At 44.6% G+C, this 26657-nt stretch overlaps 1 protein-coding gene across 5 annotated transcripts in view; it reads left to right on the top strand.

The window, feature by feature from the left end:
• The window catches only part of LOC115036591 (plexin-B2-like), a 106871-nt gene that overhangs the window by 66340 nt on the left and 13874 nt on the right, over nucleotides 1–26657 (top strand). For 3 of the 5 annotated variants that reach the window (XM_029494810.1, XM_029494812.1, XM_029494811.1), the window contains exons 4-23: nucleotides 11642–12162; nucleotides 13016–13342; nucleotides 13624–13762; nucleotides 14485–14630; nucleotides 14710–14889; nucleotides 15400–15534; nucleotides 16384–16484; nucleotides 16941–17067; nucleotides 18415–18580; nucleotides 18834–18945; nucleotides 19029–19140; nucleotides 19228–19329; nucleotides 19416–19511; nucleotides 20764–20851; nucleotides 21437–21600; nucleotides 23126–23274; nucleotides 23405–23540; nucleotides 25521–25657; nucleotides 25750–25932; nucleotides 26271–26382. In XM_029494810.1, coding sequence (XP_029350670.1) covers nucleotides 11647–12162; nucleotides 13016–13342; nucleotides 13624–13762; nucleotides 14485–14630; nucleotides 14710–14889; nucleotides 15400–15534; nucleotides 16384–16484; nucleotides 16941–17067; nucleotides 18415–18580; nucleotides 18834–18945; nucleotides 19029–19140; nucleotides 19228–19329; nucleotides 19416–19511; nucleotides 20764–20851; nucleotides 21437–21600; nucleotides 23126–23274; nucleotides 23405–23540; nucleotides 25521–25657; nucleotides 25750–25932; nucleotides 26271–26382 — 3228 coding nt within the window. In that variant the 5' untranslated portion in view covers nucleotides 11642–11646. The remainder of the gene's footprint in view (nucleotides 1–11641; nucleotides 12163–13015; nucleotides 13343–13623; nucleotides 13763–14484; nucleotides 14631–14709; nucleotides 14890–15399; nucleotides 15535–16383; nucleotides 16485–16940; nucleotides 17068–18414; nucleotides 18581–18833; nucleotides 18946–19028; nucleotides 19141–19227; nucleotides 19330–19415; nucleotides 19512–20763; nucleotides 20852–21436; nucleotides 21601–23125; nucleotides 23275–23404; nucleotides 23541–25520; nucleotides 25658–25749; nucleotides 25933–26270; nucleotides 26383–26657) is intronic. The other 2 variants (XM_029494813.1, XM_029494814.1) reach the window with 1 other exon arrangement.

Here is a 26657-nt window from a genome sequence, read left to right as displayed (position 1 = left end):
GTTTCCTGATCAGAGTAGAGCTGCTGTGGTCAGCTTGAAGGATTAAAGCCGTTTTCATGGAAGGGGAAATTTTTCAGACTACACTTCCTCTGCTCTGTTGTCACATTCAGGCTTTAAAAACAAAGCATAAAAAGAAGGAAAGAAAAGGCTTGATTTAAATTTGAAGAGACTCTTCAGTTCAGATAAAACCCACCAAGTGGAACCAGAAGCTGAAAACAAACAAGAGCCGCTCTGCCCGACCCCTCCTTCGGCTCATGTCGGTGTCAGACACGGATTAGAGTCTGAAATGGATGTGAACAGTCATCTGGAAAAAATTAGATATGATCAGCACTTTGGAATTGAATGTAAAGGCTGCAGTTTGTTGGGAAAGCTGCTTACAAAGTTCTGAAATGTACACGTTGGAATCTGGTGAACTGCAGCAAAGCCTCAACTTAAAGAAGCTCCAGCCTGATAAGTCACCATCAAAAATACAGTAAAATAACCGAACTAAAGGAAAAGTGTGTTTTACAACAAATAAAAATGTCACATCGAACTAAAGTCTTCCATGAAAAGAATGAACGAGTGTGTTCGTCTGTCATTTGTCATTAAAAAAATAGTCTAGAAGTAGTAATAGAATTCTATTAGTTGTTACTCTCATAGAAAGAAAAGATGAAATAATTCCTGTCAGTTCATCTTAACCTTTAACCTTTAACCTTACATGTTACATGTTACATGTCAGTTAACCTTTAACCTTTAACCTTTACATGTTGCACTGTTGTTGTTTAAGTGTTTTAAAGGTTTGTGTATACTCGAAAATAATTGGATCATTGGTCGCCATGGTTATGTGTAACCATGAAATGATGGGGGGGCAGTTCAAACATTCAGTTCTACACATGCAAACACACACACACACACACACACACACACACACACACTCTGCAGGGGTTCTTTAAGCTGTCAAGGTGGAGCGTTGTGTGTTAAGAGGGTCGGTTGTCCAACTGGTCAAAATCCAAGCTGAGAGAAACCATTGTTAAGCCTCGATTTTAATGAGTCTGTTTGTACGCCCGTGTGTGTCTTTGTGTGTCAGCGTGTGTGTGTGTTGAGTTGGCTTCCAGCAGCTCTCAGCCTGGGAGGGAGAGTTATCTGTGTTTTAATCAGCCCAGAACAGAAAGAAAAGGAGGGGAGAGTCTCAGTCGTTCCCTTTCTTTGGGTCTGTAATAAGGCTTCTTGCTCTAAATCCTTTAATCTGAGCAGGAATGAAGGCTGTATCTCTGTCTTCTGGCTGCAAAGAATAATCTCTCCTCTCTCTGTTCGTTGTCTTTTTCTCTCTCACAGCGCTGAGACAGAGCCGGCCTTGTTAATTGAGAGCTGCTCGAGCCGCCTCTCCTCTGTCTTGCTTCGTCTCTCTGTTTATATGTAAAGGTTAGCAGGAGGTTCAAAGCGTTTGAGAAAAGTTTGAGAAAAACCTCGAGAAACTTTGCAAAAAACAGAAGAGAGCGGATGGAGGGGTGGGGCGGGTTCAGACATTTGGACACACTCGAACGCTATCAGAGGTTTTGGCGGTGCTCCATGTGCACAGTCAGTGCTAATTATTTTTTGATATGACTTTAGAGAGACAAGCAGTTTTTTAATAAAGTGCTTTTTAGGCCGCTTCCCGCTCCGTTTCCTCCCTCTCGTTTACAGTAGAAGAGAGAGAGCGCTTTAATTTCCAGTGCGTGAAGAAGGGCTGTAAATTCTGCTGGATCCGGTCCAGACATAATGACTCAACAGCAGCATCGGACCGGGTCGCCGAGGCTCGACCTCGGACGCGGCGCCAGATACTGCTGCATGCCGTCATCCTCGCCCGAGCAGATTTAACATGAAATTCTTCTCCTTTCATACTGTTCATGATCCTTACTCTGATTACAAGGTTATTTATAATCCAATTCTCCAAATACCTCCTGGTTTTTCTGGAGGAAGATTATATCTAATGATTTTAATTTCCATTCAGGAAGTTGGGCTATTAATGGAATCGCTTCATCACACGGTAATTATCGGCATGTTGCCTGAATAAAATGGCCGCGTGGTCACTGTTGATAATGAAACATTTCAGACCTCAGCGATGTATCATCAGTGCAGGTGACGTTCAGATAAAGAGGGAATATTCTCCTTTCATGTCACTGCAGGAAAAACAGATTTAATTAACTTGTCATTTTATTAAAATGAGATTCCTCATTTTATTTATATGAGGAAGCTGATCGGGACTCATGACAAGAACTAATGAAGAAAAAAGAAACACCAACTGTGAGCTATCGCTTCTGTCCCTGCAGTGAATTTAACTTTACCTGCTCTCGTTCTGCAGGGAATAAAGGTCCAGCTGGCCGCCACTCGAACCGGGTCTTCGCCGTACACATCCAAACTGCTGAGCTTTCAGGTCGCCCCCGGGTCAGTGATTTTTATTCCCGCCCAAAGCCTGTAAGTGGTAATGTGATCATTTCAGCTACAATTACCCCGTTCCATCTGTAATTTAAATCCATTCTGCTGCAGTTTTCAGTCCCCTGACTTTATCAGCTTTGACTTATGTTTGAAATGAATAATAATAATAATAACTTTAATTTATATAGCAGTGTTTCAAAGTGAAGGTAAAAAGAGGAGAGCAACGCAAAGTGAAAAGAGGCCGTAATTATTTAAGATAATTATGGATAAAATACTGTAATTAAAGTCTGTGTCCATCGAACTGGACCGAGGGAAGCGCGTTAACAAACAGAGATGATTACAGAAGCCACCGACATGATTACGACTTTATTATATCACTCTCATTGTCTTCCACAGACTTATTAAAACCTCTGAGTCATCAACATGAACACAAACCAAGAGACTGAAACCAAACGTGACCAACACGGCTCCAGGACTCAATAATTGAATTTCCCATCACGTGACTTTGTATGTACATTTATGTCCTCACAACACGAGCAGAAGCTGGACAGCAGACTCACAAGGTGACATCAGTACCTGCAGTGCTGCAGCGTCTGGTAATTAAAGCCATCAGAGGATCGGGACCCTGGAAAAGCTCATCTAATGGGCTTTCTAATGTCAGCTACAGGATGCTAATGCTGCTCCCTTTTGATGTCAGTGTTTTGGTAAATTGGCGCCATTAAAAGCAGCTGAATTAGCTATTAGCAGCTTCTGTTTGGCCGCGTACTCATGAAGGCAGAAACTGCTGTCTGATCAATGCGATTCTGAGGAAAACTTCAAAACGTAATGATCCTCAGAGGAGCTCTGAAGCCTCTTTTCTGAAAACTTCTCCGTAGATTTATGGATGTTTGTTCAGGGTGGATATCGCAGATGATGCTAAATCAACATATTTATTCTCCGTGTTCAGATCTGACTCAGTTAGTTGCTAGTTGAGAAGGATGTAGTGTGTTTTTCTCGGTCGACTGCGTCGGCACATTAATGCTGAAATGTGAGGCGCCGAGAGTTGGAATGATGTCAGAGGTGACAGAACAGCAGCCAGGTGTCTGAACTGTAGTTGATCTTCTCGTGTTCAGGTCGCCGTTAAAACCGCTGAAGTCGACATCTGAAAGATTTAAAAATGAGTTTCTGTCTGAACGAGTGTTCGCCGCCGTATGATGCGAGCGTTGTTTTAATTTCTCTGACTCTTTTTAAAGCTGCTGGCAACGCTGCGAAGAATGTGAGGGATCATTAATGCAGGAGACGAGCTCTTCCTGGCGACGCAGGGAAACGTACGCACACGCCGTCTCATCAGTATGTATCATTGTCAGGTTAATAAGCGGAGCATCAGGAAGAGGAAGTGGTTGTTAATGGCGGTCCCCAACGCAGAGGACACAGACCCTTAATTACATTTGCATAACACAAAACTAATCTGTGCGCGAGTTTACCGCCATCAAATGGAATTGTGTCCCCCCCGTCTTCTCTTTGTCTCTCGTTCCTCTCTACACTCCCGTCGCCACCCTCACAAAAGACTTTCGATGCATCGACATGGAATAATATTTATTTTAGGAGATTGATTTCCAACCTTCCAGGCTGTCGGGAGGATTTCACTTCATTTCGTGGAGCTGGGAAATAAAATTTGCTCGATCTTGGTGATCCGTCACAGCCAACGTTTCTCTGTATTTAACTTTTTTACAAACAGGTTTTCTCTTTTTGTGTGTTTCTTATATCGCAGCTGGAGCTCTCAGGTGATCCAGGTCACAGATCACTTTGGTAACTTTCCCCATCATTTCCTAAATCCATCTGTCCTTTTCCTGCTGAGCCAAAACAGGAAGTGTTTTGCTTCATCTTTTAAATGTGTGTGTTGTAATACAGGTGGTGCATTCAGGTGCACCAGCTTCTAGTTAACGACCGGAAAAGAGAGAATTAGCACACAAACGAAAAGCTAACGTCCTGATTTTTGAGGTAATTTCCTCATAATCTCCTAAATCCTTTATTTATTCTGCTGGACGGGTCACTGGTCCGTCACAGGCCCGAAACCGAGGTCCTGTCAGACGCTGGTTCACTCCGCGTTCAGGGAAGAGAAAGATAAAATAAGATATAAATGTCGAGTTTGCAGGAAGAAGCGGAGAAAAGCAGCAGAAACTTCTCCTGAGCTTTTTCTCACTTATCGTCGACACGAGTTCCTCAAAAGTCTCGCCTATAACAGGCAGGTACATTTTTTTGAAACTTTGATTTGTTCAGTGTCGTCTCGGTGAGAAGCAGCTTCTCTGGTTCTTTAACTCCCTGATCACACCTGGAAGCCGCTGAGTACGACTCAGATCACGGCCGGGTTTAAGGGCCCCGCTGATACCTCAGATTTAATGCTGCAGGTCTGAGGGATTGAGGGCCAAACTCACTGTTACATTTTCACTCTCCGTTTTTTGCTCTTCAGGCCATTTTGGACTTCTGAACCGTGTGAAGACGCTTTTATTTTCAACTTTTACTTTTCTGTGATGGTTTGAGTTTGAGTCGTGTTGTTTTTCCTCCTTAAACTGCAGACTCAGCTGATCTGTCCGATCTGAAACTGACCTCAGTGATAAACTGATCAGATCTGGAGCTCTGCTGCTTTATCCTCCGCTGGGTGATGTCACAGATATCCGGATCTTTCATCATTAATGAGCAGAACTCCTGATCAGATAAAGACAGAAACGACCCAAACACATGAGACGAGCTTTTCTTTGGTTATTCAGCTTTACATTTGTTGCTTTGTTTTGTTTTGTTTTTTTTTAATCTCGAACATAAAAATGAAATTCTGTCTCCACTGATAGAATCAGGTCCACACAGTCAGAAGGTGAAGTGGGTTCATCTGGAGTCAGTTCGTTCTGTTTTTGGACCGATGAAGTCCATCTGCAGTGAACTGGTTAATGGCACGCTGTCATGTAGAAGTCTGGTATGGTCGTCCTCACAGTCGTCCTCTGTGTCTTTGACAGTCTGTCTTTGTCCTCAGCTGCCCAGACACTGTTTGTCTCTGCCCTGTTGAGACGGTACCAAGTGGTACAACGGAGGTGTGTGTGTGTGTTAATAACCGCTGACCTCTTAGACACTCGGTCACACGACTAATCCTCCTCTCAAAGGGTCAAGTTGTTAGAGCCTCTTATTTTGTCATTGTGTAATAATATGCACTTTGGGATTAATCCGGAGCAGCGAGTCTTCTGAGCTTCATGTGGCTCAACAAGTTATTTCCTGGACTCGTTCTTCCCTCCGTCGGTCCGTCACTCGCAGTATTTTGGATTTATTCCCCTTTTGAATGACATTAATTTAAAAATCCCATATTTCACTCTTCTCCAGCGCTCTGTTTTGAAGGGTTAAAATATATTTATGGTTTCCAGAATCTCTTGGTTTAGGAAGTCCTTTAAGGTTCAGTTTCTGAATGCAGGCTGATCTTTTCTCTGTGGATTAATATAGAAGATGGACCTGATTTATAATCCACCGTTAGACTGTGTGGAACTTTAAGTTACAAGCAGCTTTAAAATGGAAAAACATTGCAGGTGACAGAAACCATGTCATGCTGTTGACTCAGCTAACGATTATTTATGATGATGATGATGATGATTGTCTAATCTGCACATCGTTTTTTATCAAATTTTATCAGACAAACGCTGACAACACACCAAAAAATCTAATCTTCGCACATAAGAAGCTTAAGCTGAGTCACCGATAATCAAAATGTTTGCCAATTAATATTCTGTCAGTCAGCTAATGTATTAATCGACCGACTGCTGCAGCTCCACTTGAAGTGCTATTGAATTCACTAAATCCTGTCAGGATCTGTGAAGCAACAGAAAATAAAAGCCGAACCCCGACCACATCGACTGTGACGCAGTTTGATTCTTTGTTTCCGACATTTTTCAAACAAAAATGTCAATTTGACGGATTCCGTCCTGCTTGTTTCTTGATTGTGGTGAAGCTCTCACATCAGGCTGAGGCTTCGGTGTCCCTCGGCAGCGGCATCAATAAAATCTAATATAATGTGACATTTTCAGGCTGATATGAAAAACCACCAACAGGTTGATGAAAGCAATAATTGGATAGTGATGAATATACTTCTTGCTCAGACTCTGGATGTCCTCCTGGACCTGGGAAAGTCCCGGTTAGTTCTGTGCAGCAGAGAAAGTGTAGCTGCTGTGTGTTCGACTCTCCTCTGTGCTTTAGTTTTATGCTTACTTTGTCTAAGCCATGCTCTCCTTCAGGCCTCTTCATTACCACCAATAAGAACTCAATTTCCCCTGGGCTCCACCAATCATGGCCCTTATATCCCCTTCAGGCCCGTCCAATCAGCTCCAATGTTCCTCCAGCCCAATGTCATGAATGGCTAATGACACCTGGTGGCAGCCATGAATGCAGATGAGACCACATCAGAGGTTTGTTAAGTCTTCAACACAAAATAAAAATCCTCTCTCCTGGTTTGTTGTGAGACGGAAACTAAAGCGAGAGAACGGCAGCTTCACCTCTGAATCACCAGATCACTGAACACTGAGCAGGAATCTGGCAGTCATGAAACTTTTGTCATCACGTGTTTGTTTTAGAACAACAGCCGTCGCCTGAGTGATTCAGAATAACTATAACGATGTGGTGCAACTCTCAGCAATGCTCGTCTCCGCTTGAAGGAAAGTTAAATTTAGCTCCTCCGTGTTTATGCTGAACATCAGCACTAATGTTTGACCTGAATATCAGTGAAACTGCACACTTTACACTCAACATTTTTCTTCCGTTGTGCCCTTTAAACTCGAGGCACTTCGCCAAATGACTGTCCTCATGAATCTAATGGAGGTTACAGGTGTAATAAACCGTTTAAAGCTCTTAGAAAGTGTTGATATTCATTAGAAGGTATTTTTCTTATTTTAAGAACCAAAAGATATTGTATCATTTAAAAAATTAACATCACGTTGTTCTGAAGACTGAGACCATAAACTTATCAGGAAAACGGAAGGACATTTTCCCATAGACTTCAATACAGACAGACTTCTTTTTACATCAACTGGAGTCGCCCCCTGATGGTGGTTAGACAGAATAAAGGTTTAAGGCTCTGCAGCTTTAATTTAGCTCAGATTGAATATTAATCAGCCGTGATTTTCTTTTCCTGAAAAGTTTTGGAAATATAATATTAATTTTAGAGAGACAAAGAATATTTATGTGAAATTCATACATGCACATATGTGCAAAAGAAAATATTCAAAATTGAAATTTCAGGAAATCTGAGCCAAAGGTTTTTGCATCCATGCATGAAATCTGCTCGAATAGGAACCAGGTGTTGAAGGAGACGGCGCTGCATTGAAATGTTTGACGGAGTAAAAACACGAGGACGGACAACAGACAGGACAACAGACAGGTCAACAGACAGACAGACAGTTGAGGATGGGAGCTTCTGATCTGGTTTGTGCCGGGGGATTTCATGTGTCAGAAAACCGGCTTTTGTTTGAACTCGTTCCAGCAAGCGAGGATATAAAGACAGACAGACAGAGAAAAAAGGGGGTGAGGGACATATAGACAGAGAGAGAGAGAGAGAGAGAGAAACAATGTGAATTACAAAGAGCAGTTAGAAAGAGAAAAGCCTGGAGAGGCTGCACGGAGAGAAAATCAGTCAGGCTTTATTCCCCTGGCTGAAGCTGCCGCAGACATTCCTGGATTTAGTTTCACTCAAAACTTTTTAGCAGAAGGGTCAGAGCTCAAGACTCTTTACAAAGTATGCACTCAGGATTTTAATGAGTCACAGATTTCTGCTTTCGCTCTCCTGTGTGTGTGTGTGTCCTTGTGTTTTTAGGCTGGTCTCACTTTTCCATTACAACATTTGCATTTTATCCTCATTGTAGGTAACTGCAGTTTTATACCAAATATGTCCCGCGGGCAGCTGCCAGTGTTCTGTAATCTCCCTCTCACAGACCTGGAGACAGTTGTAACTCTATATTTAAGAAGTATTTCCCTCGAACACATTCATTCCTCAGTTCTGTCAGCCCTAACGGGGACACGCCAGACCTTAAATCTGTCTCCTGCCAGATAAATATAGAATAAGAGGAGGAAACCTAATGAGTGCAGGTGCACAACGCACATTAAACAATCAATCATCTGGCGCAGAAAACACATACTTAAGCTGCGAGAGCGCCTCAACGTCGTCACATTATAGTTTATGTACAAGTCATATCAATCTTATTTCAGTGTAAGACAAAAGAAAAGCAGTGTTTCCCTTTTTTGTCTTAAAAGCTGCTTTAACGGATAAAAAACTGCAGCAGACTGTTCCCTGACTTGGCAGTTTCCTTCAGCTCTGTCTCTTTTACATCATTGTTTTAGTCTTGGTTGAGTGCTATTGATCCAATTAGCAGCTGAAGAGTTTGATCTTTTCTTCAGCAGCTGGTGGAGACCAAAAACTGAGCTAAAACTTCCAGACAGTCGGTGGTCAGACAGAAAAACAAACACAGGATAATACAATCATAAAGAATAAAAAAATGCTGGATGAATGCTGGATGACAAAGCAGTCAGGAACATTTCCTGTCCGCTCACCCCTTTTTCTTTTTCTGCATGAGAACTAAAAGATGTAAAAGTCAGAACTGTGTCAGAACTGTGGCTCGGAATGATTGACACAAACACACACACGTGTGTGTGTGTGTGTGTGTGTGTGTGTGTGTGGAGAGAGAGAGACGCACAGCTCTTACACCTTTGACTCCTGGTTTATTCTTGGCCTGACACCAAAGCAGGAAGGTGACAGAAAGAAAATAAGGCAGCGCGAAAAGAGAAAGAGGTGAGAAGGCTGGCAGAGCGCTCAGATGGATCCTGTGTGGAAAAACCAAAGATTCTTTCTTTGAAATGCCGGATGCATCCACCCTCGGCCCTGAGAGAGGGCGAACATACCTGCCATCATTTTCCTGATGTTTGGGGTGCGGAGGGGGGGGTGACATTTAATGAGAGAGAACGCCATCTGACAGGAAGCAGGTGAGAGGGAGCCATGTTGGAGGTGGCGGAGCTGACGGGTCGGGTTCGGCCCCCGCAGCCTCGTCTGATGGTTCAGACCAGATTCCGTAAGAAGCAGGTTTTAAAGAGGAAAGTGGAAAAGGAATCTGGTCTGATCTGGGTGTTCTCAGCAAAGACGACGGTCGGTTGCCTTCCTACAATAACGATCTTTGTCCAGCTCTTCAGTGGTTCAGGTTGTTGTTGTTTGTGTATCATTGCCTAAAATCACGTGTACTGTGAGGTTTAAGGTTCACTCCTGTGTGACTCACATCCTCCGTGTCTACTGGAGTCACGTCTCCATATCGGACGCTCCGATTGGCTTCGAGGCTTTGGAGCTGATTTTTCATCATTAATGAGCAGAACTGCTGATCTGATAAAGATAGAAACTTCAGATCAGCTCCAGAAAACCCCAAACACATGAGAGGAGCGTTTCTTTGGAAAAGAAGGAAACATAAACAACAGGAAACAACATAGAATTAGCTGAGTTTGAGCTGATTCTGAATATTTGAGGAAAAAAAAAAAAACGCGTCTAGATCTGTGAAAGTGCTACAAATGACCAGAAAGGTCTTTGTAATTTGGTCCTGACTGTTTGTTCCCTCGAGGTGCTCGATGGTAAATGTCCACAAATCCTCCTCTGCCTCTGCTTCCTGTTTAAAGTGTGAATTTCTCGCCTGTTCGACCCTGAAACTCTGCATCGCAGCCATTAGCAGCAGCTGACTGTTGATGGGTAATTTAGGCGAGCAGGTGGGAGGGGAGATAACTCTTTTCACACTAATAAATCCCGTTTCAAGGGGGCAAAGTGAAGTGAATTCAATTTGGGATGGACCAAAAAACAAAAAAAAGAAAAGCAGAGAAGAAGTCCCGGGTTACTGACCACCAATCAGGAGTCTGATCGGGATCCTGGCCATCTTGCTGAAATGACGACGTTGAATAAACAACCACGTCGTCGTCGTGGCATCAGTCAGATCTGATGTTTGTGCAGAGGGACGTTGGCGTTGTGTTACAGCCACAGGCTACGCCTTTAATCACACAACCCCGTCCACACTAATGCACAGAGAGTCACTGTGTCGCACAACTAATTGCTACACTCAGTCTCCCTCTTTCGCACACTTCTTTTGTCTTTGCTAATCTAATCTGACTCAGTAACTCTCACTTTGAGGCCGTTACCTCTCCCGCCGCCTCCTCTTCCTCCTCTCTGGTTCTCCTCCAGTAAAGGATGTTCAGGGTTTAATGAGAAGCTGCTCATTATTGCTTCTCATTTGTCTTCGCTCTCAGCGTTCATGCTTTCTTCTTGACTTTCTGCTGCTCGAGTTCTGCTTCGTTTGGAGGACGAATGCTACGTCGACCGTCTCTGTCTCCGGATTCAAGTTTGTTTTCCGAGAAGCGGCTTCACAGATCTGTTTGTTTTCTTGATTAACTCGTTTATCCTTTCAAATCAGAATCTGCTTCATTGGCCAGAAACAAAGAGGAAAAACATCAATTTGAGATGTTAAACAGTAAGAAGCATAAAAATTTACATTAAATTCAAAATTTGTTCAAAAAAAAAAAAAAACCCAACTAATACAATAATATATACAAGAATGATGAGATGGAGGATGGTAATGGCAGAAATATGAATAAATGCAGTCTGAGTGTTGAAAGTATTTAATATAATCAAAGATGCTGATTGCTTTTGTTTGCTGTTTATTGCGGCTTTTGTTTGATTCCAGATTAAATGTTTGGTTGGAAAGTAAAGAGACAAATTTGGCTTCAGAGCAGCAGACGGCTGACATTACAGCCACTTTAAAATAACCTGAAAGACAATTCGCTCTTATCTTTGCCAAGAAGATTAACTGATTCAAATATAGATTGAATGACTCATTAAACTTTAAAAACCAAAAAAGTTGTTTTTTTTTTTTTAGCCGTGTCTGCAGGTATTAATTTCAGGCCGAATGCTGTGAAGACAGGCAGAACAGAGAGACGTGGTCACTGAGAAGATAAACCTGAAGCAGCGAAGATCCGACAGAAGGAACTAACACTAGCTGCTGGGAGTGTGGGGAGTTGTGTGTCTGTGTGTGTCTGTGTGTGTTCTGGAGTGCGATGGCTGATGTGGACATTTAAAAAGGATTGATGATTGAGCGGCGGCAGCGGCGGCCCAGACAGGTCAACGGCGTCCCCAGCTGTTCTCGCCCTCCTTGCAAAAATCTTTAAAAGGTTTTAGTTGTGTCTGAAATCTGAAACATAAATATTTCTGTCTTTGCTTTTCCAGCAGACATGATGGAGCGGTGGTGGGCGTGGCAGCTTACCTTGGTCGCCCTGGCAGCCATTAACCTCAGCCCCTCCCACAGCCAAACCGCCGAGTTCCTCTCCGACACTCTGATCAACAACGTGGTGGTCCATCCTCGTACGGGCCGGCTGTACATCGGCGCCGTCAACGCCCTCTACCAGCTGAACCCCGACCTGAAGGTCGAGTCCCACACGGAGACGGGGCCCAAGCGGGACAACAGGCAGTGCACGCCGCCCGTCACCGAGGCCTGCGAGGAGGCCCGGGACACGGATAACCACAACAAGCTGCTGCTGGTCCACGAGGCCAAAGACGTGCTGGTGGTCTGCGGCAGCGTCTTCAGGGGCATCTGCTCCCTGAGGAACCTGAGCAACGTGGAGCAGCTGCTCTACTTCAGCGACACCAAGGGCGAGAAGTCGTACGTGGCGAGCGCAGAGGAGGGCGTGTCCGTGGTGGGGGTGATGTCATACTTCACCAAAGATAAAGACAACTTCACCGTGTTCGTGGTGAGCAGATACAACACACACAGAGACTGCTTCGTTTGTTTTCTTTTTGTTTTTTTGAGGCAAATGAAATGAGAATAAATGATCGTCTCCATCTGTGGCATCGTGTGAACAAACACAATAAAAGTGTAATTTGTGGCGGCTGGAGAAATGAAGTCTGCAGCTGTACGGGAGACGAGAGTTCCTGACAGCCGGCGTGAAATGATTTCTTTATCTATTTACACATTATCAGTGGATTAGAAGATGCTTTATGATGCGCGGGTGCCGAGCTGCAGCTCCTCAGCTTTAATGTGTCTGGATCCAGTTTTGAGGGAACCTGCCAAGATCTGAGACGAACCGCAGCAGTTTAAAGAGGCGTTAGAAAATGAAAAGGAAATACTTATTTTGCTGTTTGAGATCTGCACTTGACTGAGTCCAGTTTTAAAGGATACAACTAAAACATTAGATGTTAACATCTGGATTTAAACATCTGTTTACGAGTTAGCTATTTAGCATCTTGTAGCAACAGCTGCTTTCTCCATTTACTGCAAAGACTTTTATTGTAATTTACAGCTGAATAACGGATCATTTCGGAGGAATGAGGTTCCCTGGAAAGTATTGGCAAACATTTCTGAGTGATGGAATAAAGATCCAGCAGATTTTGGGGAAATTCAGAGAAACCAAATCCCGTGGGGGCCGATGGTGGGTCCGGGTTTACGGGGCTGAGGGCGTGGTTTTGTTTTGATGACTCACTTTTGTGATCATGTGTTCCTTTTGTCGAGCGCCGCCACCAGGTGTGGTCTCATCGTCTGGCCTTTGTGTTCATTCAGCAGGAAATCAAAAAATAACCTGTTGCACGTTGGAATCTCCTCCTCAGGTTGGGAAAGGCTACGGAAGCCATGACAGCACCAAGCTAATCTCCACCCGGATCCTCCAGGACTCGGGCGACTGGGTGGTCTTCGACAGCATCATCGAGGCCTCGGCGGTCCAGGCCAACCCCTTTTTCCTGCGCTACCTCCACGACTTCCGTTTCGCCTTCAAAGACGGCGGCTTCATGTACTTCCTGTTCTCCAGGACGCTCGGAGTCCAGGACACCAAGAACTTCACCTTCATCTCCCGGATGTGTGAAGACGATCAGGGCTACTACTCCTACACCGAGCTGCAGCTCAACTGCAGCGCCACCAACAAGTACAACAAGGCCCAGGTAATGATGATGCACCGCTCCGCCGCCGGATGGGCTGTCAGATCTTTTATTAAAAGGGCAGCAGCGAGTCGGAAAAACACATTTGGACATTTCACGTTTGGATGGTTTTGTCTCAGATTGGAGCCTTTTTGAGAACGCCTCGGCTCTGACCCCTTTAAATTTGATAAATTGGATTTAACGCGGTCTTGAACTTGAAGGTCTCCACTCTCAATGTGCTTCTGTTGTATCAGATAAATAGAATATCCAACGTTCAGCATGTTTGTCTCCTCTGTGTCCCCCAGGCTGCCTATGTAGCAGCACCAGGTGAAGCTCTGGCTCAGAGTCTGACCGCATCGGGCCGGTACGGACCCGTCTCTGCCTCCGACAAGGTGCTGTTCGTCACCTTCACGTCTGATGAAGACCCGTCGACTTCAGCTTTGTGTAGGTGTCATCTCCGTCACAACATTTCAATTGAATTTGACCGCGAGACGAGAAGAAACGGTGATTAATGAGGATTTAGATCTCCGCCTCTTGTCCCAGACACCTTTTCTCTGCTCAAATCTGTTGCTATTTGAGGTTTGAAGTTTACTTTCGTCCTCAGAGGAAATGAACTCACCACAACTTTCATTAAATGGCTCTTCTGGAGCTTTTGATCCCATTAAATGATCTTTGTTTCAAAGTGTTTCATTGATCTTAAACTTCAGCTTTTCAATTAAAACGGATGAAAAAACTGGATAATTGGACATTTTCCTCCCTCAGCTTTAGACTGTACGGACCTTTGAATATCTTTAAATAAAATTGTCCACATTGTGTTCTAATCATTTGATATTTAGGGTGTAAGAAACTGTGAAATTGAATTTCTGACATTTTATAGACCAAACAACACACTGATTTATCGAGGAAACAATAAGCTGATCATTAACTGATCACTGATAATCAGGAGCAGTTTTGGTCAGCGTAAACAACAGAAGCATAAATCTTTAGATCCTTTTAAATTTTGCATTAGTTCTCCGGCACATTTTTCATTGTTAGAGCGACATTAGAAATTATGATGAGTCTGCAGACTTTGCTGTTCTTTTGGAGGGAGGGGCTCGTGTGTAAAAACAGACTCGTGTTGTTTTTGACCTGCGTTAAAATGAAAGGTTTTCTTCTCCTGTTTTCAGGTGCGTACCCTCTGCGCTCCGTTAACAAGAGGCTGGTGGAGATAATCGGAGCCTGTTACAGCAACAACGGCATCATGAACGGGAAGCCTGCTGTCTACTCGCCGTACTCCTCCAAGTCTGAGGAGCTGTGCAGCAGCAACAACCAGGTGAGGAGAGCTCTGAGATCAAATCTCACTTCCTGTCGATGTTGATGTTTCACCGTCGATCTCTGATCCGCTCCGTCAGAACAACATGGCCGAAAGATACAAATGTGGAGCCGAGTTCCTGCCCTCGCCGATGGCCAGCAAGGCCGAGTTCGCCCTCACATCAGAGGCCTCGCTGGTGCGTAAGGGTCACATGACCGCCGTGGCTGTGGCTGTGGAGATGGGGCACGCCGTGGCGTTCCTGGGCACCGCCGCCGGAGAGGTAACGGCTCTCTTTCATTCTTTCATCTTGAGGCCAAAGAGGTCAGTTATAGAAATCACATGATTTATTGGAGGAATCGAGATGGAAAACAGGAAGCAGTTTAAGGTGATATGACATTTTGTTTCAGCAACAGTCTGAGTTCTTCCGGCTAAATTTATTTAAAAACTTTAATATCAGCTCAATATTATTCACATTTCCTAAAGTAATTTAGTTGTTTGTGCAATATTGATTGTAAAATCCTTCAAATTTGGGCAGCATAGTTCTAAAAAGCATGCAGAGGTGATTTGTGGAAGAAATTCGAAGCAGGGTTTGTTTTTATTGGTGTTTTGGGTGATATTTCAAAAATGTTTTTAAAAATTCATTAAAAAAAAAAGGTCTAAACTTGGAGTTATTGGAGTCGAGTTATTCAGCGGCTGATCTGTTTCTCTGAAGGATTTTAGTCTAAAGAAACCTGAATCCAAACGCATCTCTTGTTTTTACAGCGAGTTTAAACTTTTTTTTTTTCTGTAGGTGCTGAAGGTTCATCTGTCGGCCAATCCCGAGGTGTACGGACGGGCGCCGGGCGACGTCACGGGAGACAAGGTCAACAAGAACCTGCTGTTCGATGCCGGCCTCCGACATCTGTACGTCACCACGGAGAAAAAGGTCAGACTCAGATTCTGTTTTTAATTATAGATTTCAATCTATTTTGGTCACCTTGGCGTCACTACATGATGAAAGTCAAGGACTCGTCCATGTGTTTACTTTCTCGCGTCATCCATCAGCTCGTGGATCTGATGAGTGTTTTAATGTATTGGCTCTGTCTCATTTGATTATTCTTTCATTTGTTCGTCTTAGACCAGTAAATCCGTCTACATTACCACACAGGAGTCACTCATCGATTTATTCTTTCAGCCTCTTTGTTTCCCTCTTCACTTCTCCTCCTCATCCGTCTCTCTTTCCCTTTTGTCCTTTCATCTTTGGGGGCCGCCATCGTTCTCTGCTGCCACACCGTTGGTAGAAAATTATGTTATTGATTTAGAAATGAATTAATTAGAATGCACTTCAAGAGGGCAATTCACTTTAATCAAGTCAAGTGACGATGTTCTGTCTTGTTCCATCTGCTGATTTAAATTTATTAGTCCAGGCTCTTTTGTCAGAGGGAAAATTATTTACACAGCTGCTTCTGCACTAAAACACCGTCCATCCAGGAGCTTCACTTTACAGGAGAATTAGACGATGTGCTGGAGGGAAAAGGGCGTCTGTCGATAAAGATGGACGCAGCTCAGACTGAGCTCCTAATTTGCGGACGACGTTACTGACATTAATCAAAAGAGGTGGATGGTTTGTTTCAAAAATGCCTTGTAAAAAATAAAATTATGAGTTGTATAAAAATTCACCCCAGTGAGGAAAGTGTGACGTCACCGGGTGGTTTGGTTTATTGAGCTAATAGAAGAAGAAAAGAATGGAGACGTTCTCCCATTGACTTCAACACACGCTGTGGTATCTGCGCAGATCACCAAAGTCCCTGTCCAGGCCTGCCATCTGAAGACGGACTGCCACGCCTGCGTCTCCATGAAGGATCCGTACTGTGGCTGGTGTGTCCTGGAGGGAAAGTGAGTCATAAAGAGCTTTTCTGTCCGCAGTGAATAAACTCAGTTGGCCTTCCCGGTCAAAAATCAAGAAGGTCGAGTTGGTCGTCTAATTGGGAAGTTAGTGGTTTCAGCTGCCTCCTGTCCAAATGTCCAAATGTCCTTGGACAGAATACTGAGCCCCAAATTGTCCCTGAGCTGTCATCTGTGCTGAAGAAGCACTTAATTGTGATAGAAAGGCGTCCAGTAAACCTCAGACCTTCAGCAGGGCCGGATTCCAGTCAGACCTGATCTTCGCCCCTCATCGGGACCAACTGGCCCGAAAATTATTTGGTTTTACAGCAACAAAACAGAACTCGGCTTCCTTCTCATCTTTTAGCGGCTTGTGGTTCGTCTCTGTGTTTTAAACGAAGGCGACTATTTAACTTTGAACCAATGAACCTCTGAGTTCAGGTCAAGACTCCGCCCCTTCCTCCACAGGTGCACCAGGAAGCAGGAGTGCAGCCGGTCGACGGAGGAGAACGCCTGGCTGTGGTCGCCCAACCAGCAGTGCGTTCAGATCCAGGCCTTCGACCCCCCCAACCTGAGCTGCAGGAAGACTCAGCAGGTACGAAGGGAAGCTGGTTCCCTCCGAGCAGCTCATAAAGCCTCGTTACAGCCAACCAGATACCAGCAACAGTTCGCTCCGGAGCGACGCTGTGTGCGATTGTCGTGTAGCATTGTTACAAACATCAGTGGGATTTTAATTAGTTTTTTAGGAGCAAATAGAAACAACAGGAAGAACTCTCCATCTGATAGTTTTCATGAGCCTCAGTGATCCCAGAAAACAGCGTGAGAGTAATGTCGAGGAAACTAATCTGCAGAACCGAAAAGCCACCGCAGGTTTTTTAAATAGTGGAAACCAGCACGCCGCATTTCTCCATCTGATCCTGTTGGATCAACTTTCTGAATTAATTAGGAATTGATCAGCGTGCTGATTTGGACATAAAGACACATCGTCCTTCATGATATGCGTCGGCTGCCTCTTCCTCCCTTCGTACTCTCTGCTCGCGGAATAACAAACACTTTCAGTATTTGCTCAGGTCAACTTCGTAGGAAGTAGAGACACATGTTGATTAGGAGGTAAAGTATGAGCGGAATAAAAGATGAAAGCAGCCCAGGTTGATGTGAGGACACAGATTTATTCTCTATGCAGATTGTTACATCGCTGATTGGTGACTTTTGTGATGAATTTGTCGGCCGTCCTCATCAGACGTGATGAGGCGACACAACAACAACGTCGGTGCGTGATCGTAATAATCAGGTCGGGTTGTAATAAACACAATGCAAAACAGAAACGGGGAGGTTGAATCCTTTTAAAGTGCAACGAGAAGAGACTTTTAAATCTGAAGGGTTGATATCCATAAGAAGATAGTTCTGGTTTTAGAGTTACAGATCTTTGGCACCTTCAAAGTTCAGCTGAAAGAAAGTTTACGGATGTTTTAAAGCAAACTGCGGCCTTAATAAACAAACTGTGTTTTTTAATTCTGATCACTTGAAGACGTATTTGAAGTTGATTTATGTTATTGAGGATCACCAGACCGGCTCATTGTCTTCCAAATCCTTCGAGGCTCTGGTGGGGAGAAGGGTCCACGTTGATGTGAACAAAAGATTACTTTAGTTGGGCAAACTGTGGAAATGAATCTGCTGCATCTTAATCAGGGAGTTTGGGACCATCGAAGTTGCAGCATCTCGGTCTGTGATTTTAATCTAATACGACAGTTTGAATTTGTCTTAAAGAAGAGAAACGTACTGAAGAGGAGGGAGGTCTTTGGTGAATTCGTTCAGGGACGACTTCCGTCTTAACCCAGATGAGGAAGTTAGGAATTAAAACTTCAGCAGCAGTAAATCCGCTGAGGTCAACGAGGAACCCACAAACTAATTCACGTCTTCGTTTCTGCCGCTCCTCCTCCAGGTTGACATCAGCATCCCCGCCCTCCCCAGACTGAGGCAGTCCGACTCCCTCCGCTGCGTCTTCGGCTCCTTCGTCAGCGACGCCGTCATGACCGTCCACGACCAAGTGAAGGTCACGTGTTCGCTGCCCAAACCCGCCGAGATCCCGCCCACTCTGGACCAGCAAGGTAGGCGGAGTCATTTCAAATCCTCATCCAGGCTTTCTTGCTTTTCATCTATTTATGTCTCATGTATTTAAAACGAGAAGTGTTCAAATCTGTTGTCTGGACATTTTAATTTGTCACTTTAAGACGTTTCTTACGTTTGGACAGACGCCCGTTTGACAAGATAACCTCCGAAGCATCAGATTAGTGGAAGTGCTGCCTGTGAGACTAAACTCAGGGAACATCTCAGAGTCACAGATACTTTGTGTTTGTGCAGACTATGTATCTGTCCCAGTGAAGATTCTGGTAAACAACAAAACTGAGGTGACGTCTGGAGAGTATCACTTCTACAACTGTGCCGCCACCGTCAGGAAGAACCAAAACACCCCGTAAGATCCTTAACACACACACACACACACACACACACACACACACACTGATATATCTTTAAATACACACTGTGTGTTTTCAGGTGTATAGCGTGTGTGACCAGTGAATGGGGATGTCAGTGGAACGCTCAGGATCACAGATGCAGCGACAGCGATGGCAGCGTGAACGGAGATCACATCGTCCAACCACAGCAGGTGTGTGTGTTTTTGTGCTGTTCCATCAAAATAAAAGCAGACAGTTTTTATTCAAATCAATATTTCGCCTCTCTGTGTCTGATGAAGTCGGAGCGTTGCCCTCAGTTCGAGTCTCCTGACCCGCTGCTGATTCCCGTCGGCTTCGAGACTCCCATCAGCTTTCAGGGACGGAACCTGGACATCTACGCGGTGAGCGGCGTCACGTCTGCTCTTTAAGGCGCTCGCCGTTGTCCGAGCGACGCCGTCATCATCAGCATCTCTCTGTTTGTCTCCAGGGACGCATGTTCTCCATCGGGACCGAGCTGATGAAGCACACGGAGAAGGAGGTCACGCAGGAGCAGAGGTCAAAGTTCAAGTTCACAGGTTATGAGGTCAGTATGAAGAAGGTTCGTTTGTAGTTTAAAAAAAACCCAAAAGAACAAAACAGCAGATGGATTTATTCCTTTTTAATTCATTTCCTCTTTTCATCAGTTACATGAATTTAATTAAAGTTTTGTTTAGTTTTTTCCCAATCCGGCGGATTTAGAGTCGAACTGTGGAGGTAAATTCACATCCTGAACAGAAATAACAAGCTGCAGAAGCAGCAACAGGCCGTCGTAGTTTATTATGAAAAATACAGATATTAAAAAAGAACAGAAGGAGAAAAATAAGTAACAACGAGAGCAGGAAGCTGCTGAAATAATAAAATCAGCTGAACATCTCTGTTTGTCTGCGACTCACTTATTTTTACACCCAAATAAAATCAATTTGCTGCACTTAATAACACACCGCTGCTTCTTTCGTGGCGTCCATTAGTCCACAGACACACACATTTACTCTGCTCTGTTTGTGTTTTGAAGCTGCCAGGCAGCGTAACAAAGTCATAGAGTGTGTCATTTATGATAATTAGAGAATTAGCGAGTCATTAGTGGCTGATCGTGAGTAAATTGTGAGTCAGAAGTTCAGTTCTAGTTGTGTTTGCTTTATTCTATTTACTGCGGATGATGTTGATGTTTGTGTTTTAATCAGGTTCATTTTATTGACTTATTAGCTGATGACATGTGTCTGTTGGTGCCCCTGAACAGCAAAACAATCATTTTCCCCCAGTCGCTGAAGTGCATGTTGTGATTATAGTGTGTGTGTGTGTGTGTGAGGGGTTTGTGAGTCTTTGCCTCCTTTCTTCCCACATTGATCCTCAACTCACACTGAGTCCAAGACGACTGCCAATATGCAGTTAAAGAGTGTGTGTGTGTCTCTCTGTGTGTGTTTGTGTATGTGTGCGCTGCTGACTCCACTCTCATTATCTCCTGTGTCTCTACATTCACTTTTATTTTCCTCTTCCCTCGTCGCCTTTCACTCTGTTTCTCCTCACACACACTCAACCTTAAAAACGGAACCCAATTCATGGCTACAGGAACGTGTGTGTGTGTGTGTGTGTGTGTGTGTGTGTGTGTGTTTATGTATGGGCTGACCTTCACAGTAAGGCAAGATGCAAAGTAATTTAATGTTGAGCGGCAAATAGCTGGCAATGTTTTGGTGGCCATGTTAATGTAAAACTGATGGTGTGTGTGTGTGTGTGTGTGTGTGTGTGTGTGTGTCTATGTGTGGACGTGTGTCTGTATCTGTGTGTGTGCGTGTCTGCAGTTTGTCTATGATAAGCAGCAGGAGGTGAACGTTTCCTTTCATATCAAAGAAAGAGACACTGAGAGGAAGATTGACAGCACGCTGACAGGTTGGTGTGTCCCTCGTTCAACACACACACACACACACGCACAGTTTGACAAAAATCAAGAAGTGTAAAAGTGCTGTTAGTCTCGATCTTATTTCCAATTCATTCCATCTGAATTATGTTAATGTGCACTAACTCGTCTCCTCTTCCTCCTCCCCCTCTCTTCCTCTTCCTCTTCCTCTTCCCCCCTCTCTTCCTCCTCCCCCCATCTTCCTCTTCCCCCTCTCTTCCACCTCCTCCCTCGCTTCCTCTTCCTCCTCCCCCTCTCTTCCTCTTTCCTCTTCCTCTTCCTCTTCCCCCCTCTCTTCCTCTTTCCTCTTCCTCTTCCTCCTCCCCCTCTTTTCCTATTTCCTCTTCCTCTTCCTCTTCCTCCTCCCCCTCTCTTCCTCTTCCTCTTCCTCTTCCCCCCTCTCTTCCTCTTTCCTCTTCCTCTTCCTCTTCCTCTTCCCTCCTCTCTTCCTCCTCCCCCTCTCTTCCTCTTCCTCTTCCTCTTCCTCCTCCCCCTCTATTCCTCTTCCTCTTCCTCTTCCCCCCCTCTTCCTCTTTCCTCTTCCTCTTCCTCTTCCCCCCTCTCTTCCTCCTCCTCAGTTGTGCTCTATAACTGCTCGGTGGGAAGAGAAGACTGCAGCCTTTGTAAACACGCTGACGCCAAGTACCAGTGTGTTTGGTGCGCCGCCTCGCGGACGTGTGTTTACCGGGAGCTCTGCCACTCGCCACAGCCGACACAATGTCCCAACCCGGAGATCACCGACGTGAGTCTTAACGAACTTCACAACCCAGCAACAGCACCTGCACGTTTCCCTTTTTGTTGTTTATTCCTGCAGCCTCACAAAGTTTGACCTTCGATCGGGTGACGCCACATTGCCTTCTCCCGCCTCGTGTTACATAAGACCAGACAACCATTTGATATGAATCGCAACGGTTCATCTGAAATGTATCTCCTGCGTTAAACAGGCTCAGCAGCAAACTTCATCTGGAGGTTTCAAAGGAATTACTGAAGAGGAACTGTCAGTCTGTTGACGGCACTTTCTGAAATGCGCTGCAGTCACACAAATGAATACAAGGAGGCAATCACATGGATGAGCGAAGATGAGAAGGATTTTAAATGTATCTGTGAGTCGATCAGACAGGAAACAGAATAATTTACAATAATCTGCTGCAGATTGTTGGCTTCAGCTCCTTCAGTGGCAGCGAGGATCCTTTTAGTGTTTCATTTTTAACGCGAAATTTTCACCTTAAACTTGAAGATGTCTTCGTCTGTCATCGTACCGTTTGGTCAGAGACTCGTGACATTGAGCAGGCTTTTAATTTGCAATAAGAAAAACTAAATATAAAATTCTGGCCCCAGAGAATGACTCTGAGATGACTGAACTTGTTTCTGAGACTTCAGGGACAAATAAAGATAACAGAATCTCTCCATTTGTTTGGATAATTGTCTGTTTTCTCTGGTGGAGCTGATAGTTCTCCTTTTTTGGGGGGGCCGGTTATTTTTTTCTCAATTTCCACGTCTGTTTTAAAAACTCATCTTCTTCTTTGGATTAAATTTTGCGTTTTTAGAGATCGGCATCTCAGCCTCAGTCAGTCTTCTCCTCTTCAGTTCAGCAGATCGGGGTCTCGTTTTTATTCCCTCATATTGTATTCACAGTTTTGTTTCCTTCGGGCTGCACGACTTCAATAGGTTTCCTATTTTCTTTGCAACATTAGTCATTTGTTTTCTGAGCCTCGTCTCGATTTCCTTTGGGGAGCAGCTGATGAGGTCAAGAGCTGTTTGTTGTTACTCATCAACATTTGAGCTTGTTTTCGAGGGCTTTTAACCAGCGAGGGGATGAGAAACCTTAAACAGGTGAAACAGCTGAAATTACTCCCACCTCTCATGTAGCTGCGACACATCGGGGCCAGCTGCTGCATGCTCCAGGCTGTTGCAGCGACCGTTATCTCAGACACGTGACATTCGTTCCGTCGTGATGCTGGTTCGATGCTCGATGGGTCCAAAGCGATGTGCACGCTTCCATGTTGTTTTTGAACATGCATGAAAAATGAGAAGAAGGTTGATGTTTAGCTGAAAAACTGAAACTTTAATGCTGCTCATCAAAATAAACAGCCACTTTACTTATTTATGTTTTTAGAAATAAAATGAGTACCCGACAGAAGTTGAATTATTAATCGGACCGCCGTCAGTGTCAGAAAATGGCGGCGCCTTCCTGTACAGACGTTTACTTTAGTCTGCAGAATCAAACGAGCTGAAGCCATTTTATCGTTTCCTGTCTCGTCCTGCAGATCATCCCTCGCTTTGGTCCTCTCAACGGAAACATCTCCGTCACCATCAAAGGCTCCAACATGGGAATCAAGAAGGAAGACATCAAGAGGATCACAGTGGCCGGAGTGGAGTGCGTTCACCAGCAGGACAGATACTCCGTCTCCACCAGGTAACATCGTACCGTCGGCATCAAGCACACAACTCACTGATTAAACACTTCACATCACTTTTGTTGTGCTGTCCATCTGCGGTGATCGAAATGATTATTGGTTCGATTCATCCGTGTATTTATTCCACAGCGTGGTGTGTGAGATCGGCCCGGCGAGACCAGCTCCTCCGTTTGACGTCACGGTCGAGTCGACCAAACGTGGAGCGGTGCAGGTCGAAGTGGAGGGAGGCCGGAGCGGGACGTCCGAGGTCATCTTCACCTATCAGGTACGTCTGAGGATGGAAGGTGGGTGTGTCCTACTCTGTACTTTCTCCTGATTGACTCCTTCATTCTCAGACACAGAAGAGTTTTCTCTTGATTTTAGCTTCTTTGAGGCGACCTTTTCGTCTGCAGGAAGCTTTCAGAAGTTGTGAAACCTCCAGATGTCGTGTTGCACACTTCATCAAAGCTGCTGTGGAAACGCACAACATTGTGCGACAAAGCTGCTTCACACCCTGGAGATCAAATCCCAGGAACTTTAAAAGCTTCATAACAAAGCGGAAGCACACGGCCCCCTCTCCGTCTTTCTCCGTCTTTCTCCCAGAAGAAGCAGCAAAGTTTAAAAATATCGTCGCACAAAACTTTGGTTCTTTCATGGAGACGCAGATCTGATCAACAGGCCGATTCCTTAACGGGTCGTTCTTCACTTCATGCGTGTTTCTTCTTTCGTTTTTTTATCGCATTAATTAAACAAACTGCTGAGTGACTTCAGCAGGAGATGAAACTTTGGAGCTCTGATTTCATTCCGTCTGTCGTCTGCTTTTTTTCTGCACATCTGAGCATTTTGGAGCTTCAAATTAAAGCTCAAACTGTGAATCAGTCAATTGAGAGACTAATCAACAGGTTCAATAAGAACTAAAATAAACATTAAAGACACAGACGACACCCTTCCATCAATCCAACTCAACCGCCAGCTGAAACTCTCTGACGATTTAAAAAAGTCATTTCAGATATCTACAGAAAAAAATCAGCGCTCAGATATTCAGCCACTCGTCTCTGCTGGTTCAAGCAGCGTGATGACAAACATTTCACTTCACGCTTCAGTCGGCGGATGGAAGATGATCGATTGGTGAAGCTGGCCACGGCTGAATTTCTCTGATTCTTTCTGTCTCTCAGCCGGAGCTGAGACACAGAAGTGTGTGTTCTCTGCGACTCGCAGGCCAAAATATATCTCACTAAGTGCAACCTGCTTTGTTTGCCTTGAACCTCCAGCCGGCTGGAGTTTGTTGTGTTGTTGTTTCTCTTCGGGGATATTTATTCTGGTGCTCTCTGTGCCAGAACAGCGAGAACAAATTTGAAACACCAACAAACCAAGATGCCTTCCCCCTGATTAAAAAAAAAAACTATGTTGTGCTTCTTCACATTGGAGTCATATTTACATTTTTTCTTCCACCAACTGTGATGGACTGCTGCGTCTTAATTCTGAAGACAGATAGACTTCTTATATTTTTGAGCTGCTTCGTCCCGACGGCGTATCTGATAATTAATATCCAGTTTTGTTTTGTTTGTCGGCGCCAAGGAAAGAAAAACCTTTGAACAAACAGGAAACAGCAGCAGCTCATGTCTCCTTTATCAATATTCTTCAACCCCCCCCACGGTGAAGCTCTCGCAGTGCCACCGACTCTCCTCCTCCAAATTTAAAATGTATACATATTTCGGTTTTGCTGTGATCAAAGTCACCGTACCTGCAGGACGGCAGCTGGAAAATGATGAACTCCGCTTCTCATTTAATTCTTCTCTTTGTTTGTGTTTGTCAGTCTCCACCATTCAGCTCGACTGATCTCAGGAGTTTTTGTTGTTGTTCTTGATTATTTTCGTGCCGAAGTCTTCTGGGCAACATCAGATGTTGTAATGGAGTAAAAAAAGATAATAATTAGAAGTCCTAATTAACTAAAAGACAGATTCAAGCTGATGTTGGTGAGAGAGGCAGAAAAGCTTTAAAAGCCTTTTTATGCTCAGAAACTAAACTGAGACCTGGAGTCTGTAAATGCAGAAGATTTAACCAGACTACGTAAATATGAGTCGTTTGGTTGGTCGAGACAAAACGATATTTGAAATGCAAAAGGAGAGAAAACGAGTTAAAGTGAGGTCAAGAAATGAGCCATCAGGACTGTACCTTTGTGATGTCACCACCCTAAGCCACGCCCCTTCCACACAGACTCGCCACAGACAATGTGGGACTGAGGCTGATTCGTTTCCTGTTTCAGGATCCCAAACCAAAGTCTGTGGAGCCGCTGAAGGGTCCGGCAGCTGGAGGGACCGTCATCACCATCAGAGGAAACGACCTGGACACGGCGACCAAAGACGACGTCACCGTCAGGGTGGGCAAGTTTTCCTGTCAAGTGTAAGTCCCGCCCCTTCACCTCGGCTGTCTCATACACACACACACACTGTGTTCACCTCGTCTGCTCACATCTTTGTCCTCCTCCTCTTCAGCCTGTCCTTCGGGAGGGAGATCACCTGTAAGACCGGGAAGTATTCGGGCCAGAAGGTGCCGTCGGACCTGCTGACGGTGACGGTGCAGTACGGGAAGAGCACCAACAAAGACATCCCAGCGGCGTTCCAGTACTCCGACAACCCCAAGATCACAGACTACTATCCCAAAGCCAGCTTCGTGTGGTGAGTGTGACACCTCTGGATCAGGATCAGGACCGGCACAGGTCAGGTTTGGACCTATCAGGTCTGAGAGAGAAAACCGTTAACGGTGACGTTCTCTTCAGTCTGCTGTCAAACTGAAATGGTTTCCTGAGTGTTTTCAGGCCTGTTATTTCCCCTCCAGGGCAGAAAAGCCAGCCACTAATAACTGGATGGGCTGGTTTTTTTTTCCCAGCAGGAGCAGCGATAAAGTCACTGAACAGTAAACCTGCAGGACCTGGATCACATGGTCCACGAATCACAGCTGATTATCACACATACTGACGTCAGCGTGTTCATCATTCTCCTCTGTGTGTGCGTAGCGGCGGGCGAAGGATCGTTGTGGTGGGAAACGGTTTTGACCTGATCCAGAGAGCCACCATGAAAGTTCTGCCTTCCACCGACGAATTCTCACAGACCAGGACGCCTGTAGAGGTGAGTGTGTGTGGCAGATTGATGGGGGGTTCGCCGGTTCTTTATTTTAAAACGGGAATTCATTTCCTCTCTTTCTTCACACGCTCACACAATCAAGTCTCTGCACAGTTTTTCTTTTTTGCACGTTTTATTTATCGTTTCCTTCAGATATGTTTTTCTTTCTCGGATCTCCGCTCAGTTTTTTTCTTCTCTCTGCGTCCGCCTCTTCGCCTCTTCAAAAGTAAATGCGGTTGAATGTAAATTGTACACGTAAACAAAGCTGAATAAGAGGTAAA

The sequence above is a fragment of the Echeneis naucrates genome, chromosome 23 (assembly GCF_900963305.1).
Source record: "Echeneis naucrates chromosome 23, fEcheNa1.1, whole genome shotgun sequence".
Taxonomy (NCBI): domain Eukaryota; kingdom Metazoa; phylum Chordata; class Actinopteri; order Carangiformes; family Echeneidae; genus Echeneis; species Echeneis naucrates.
This window is presented reverse-complemented; position numbering and strand designations above follow the sequence as displayed.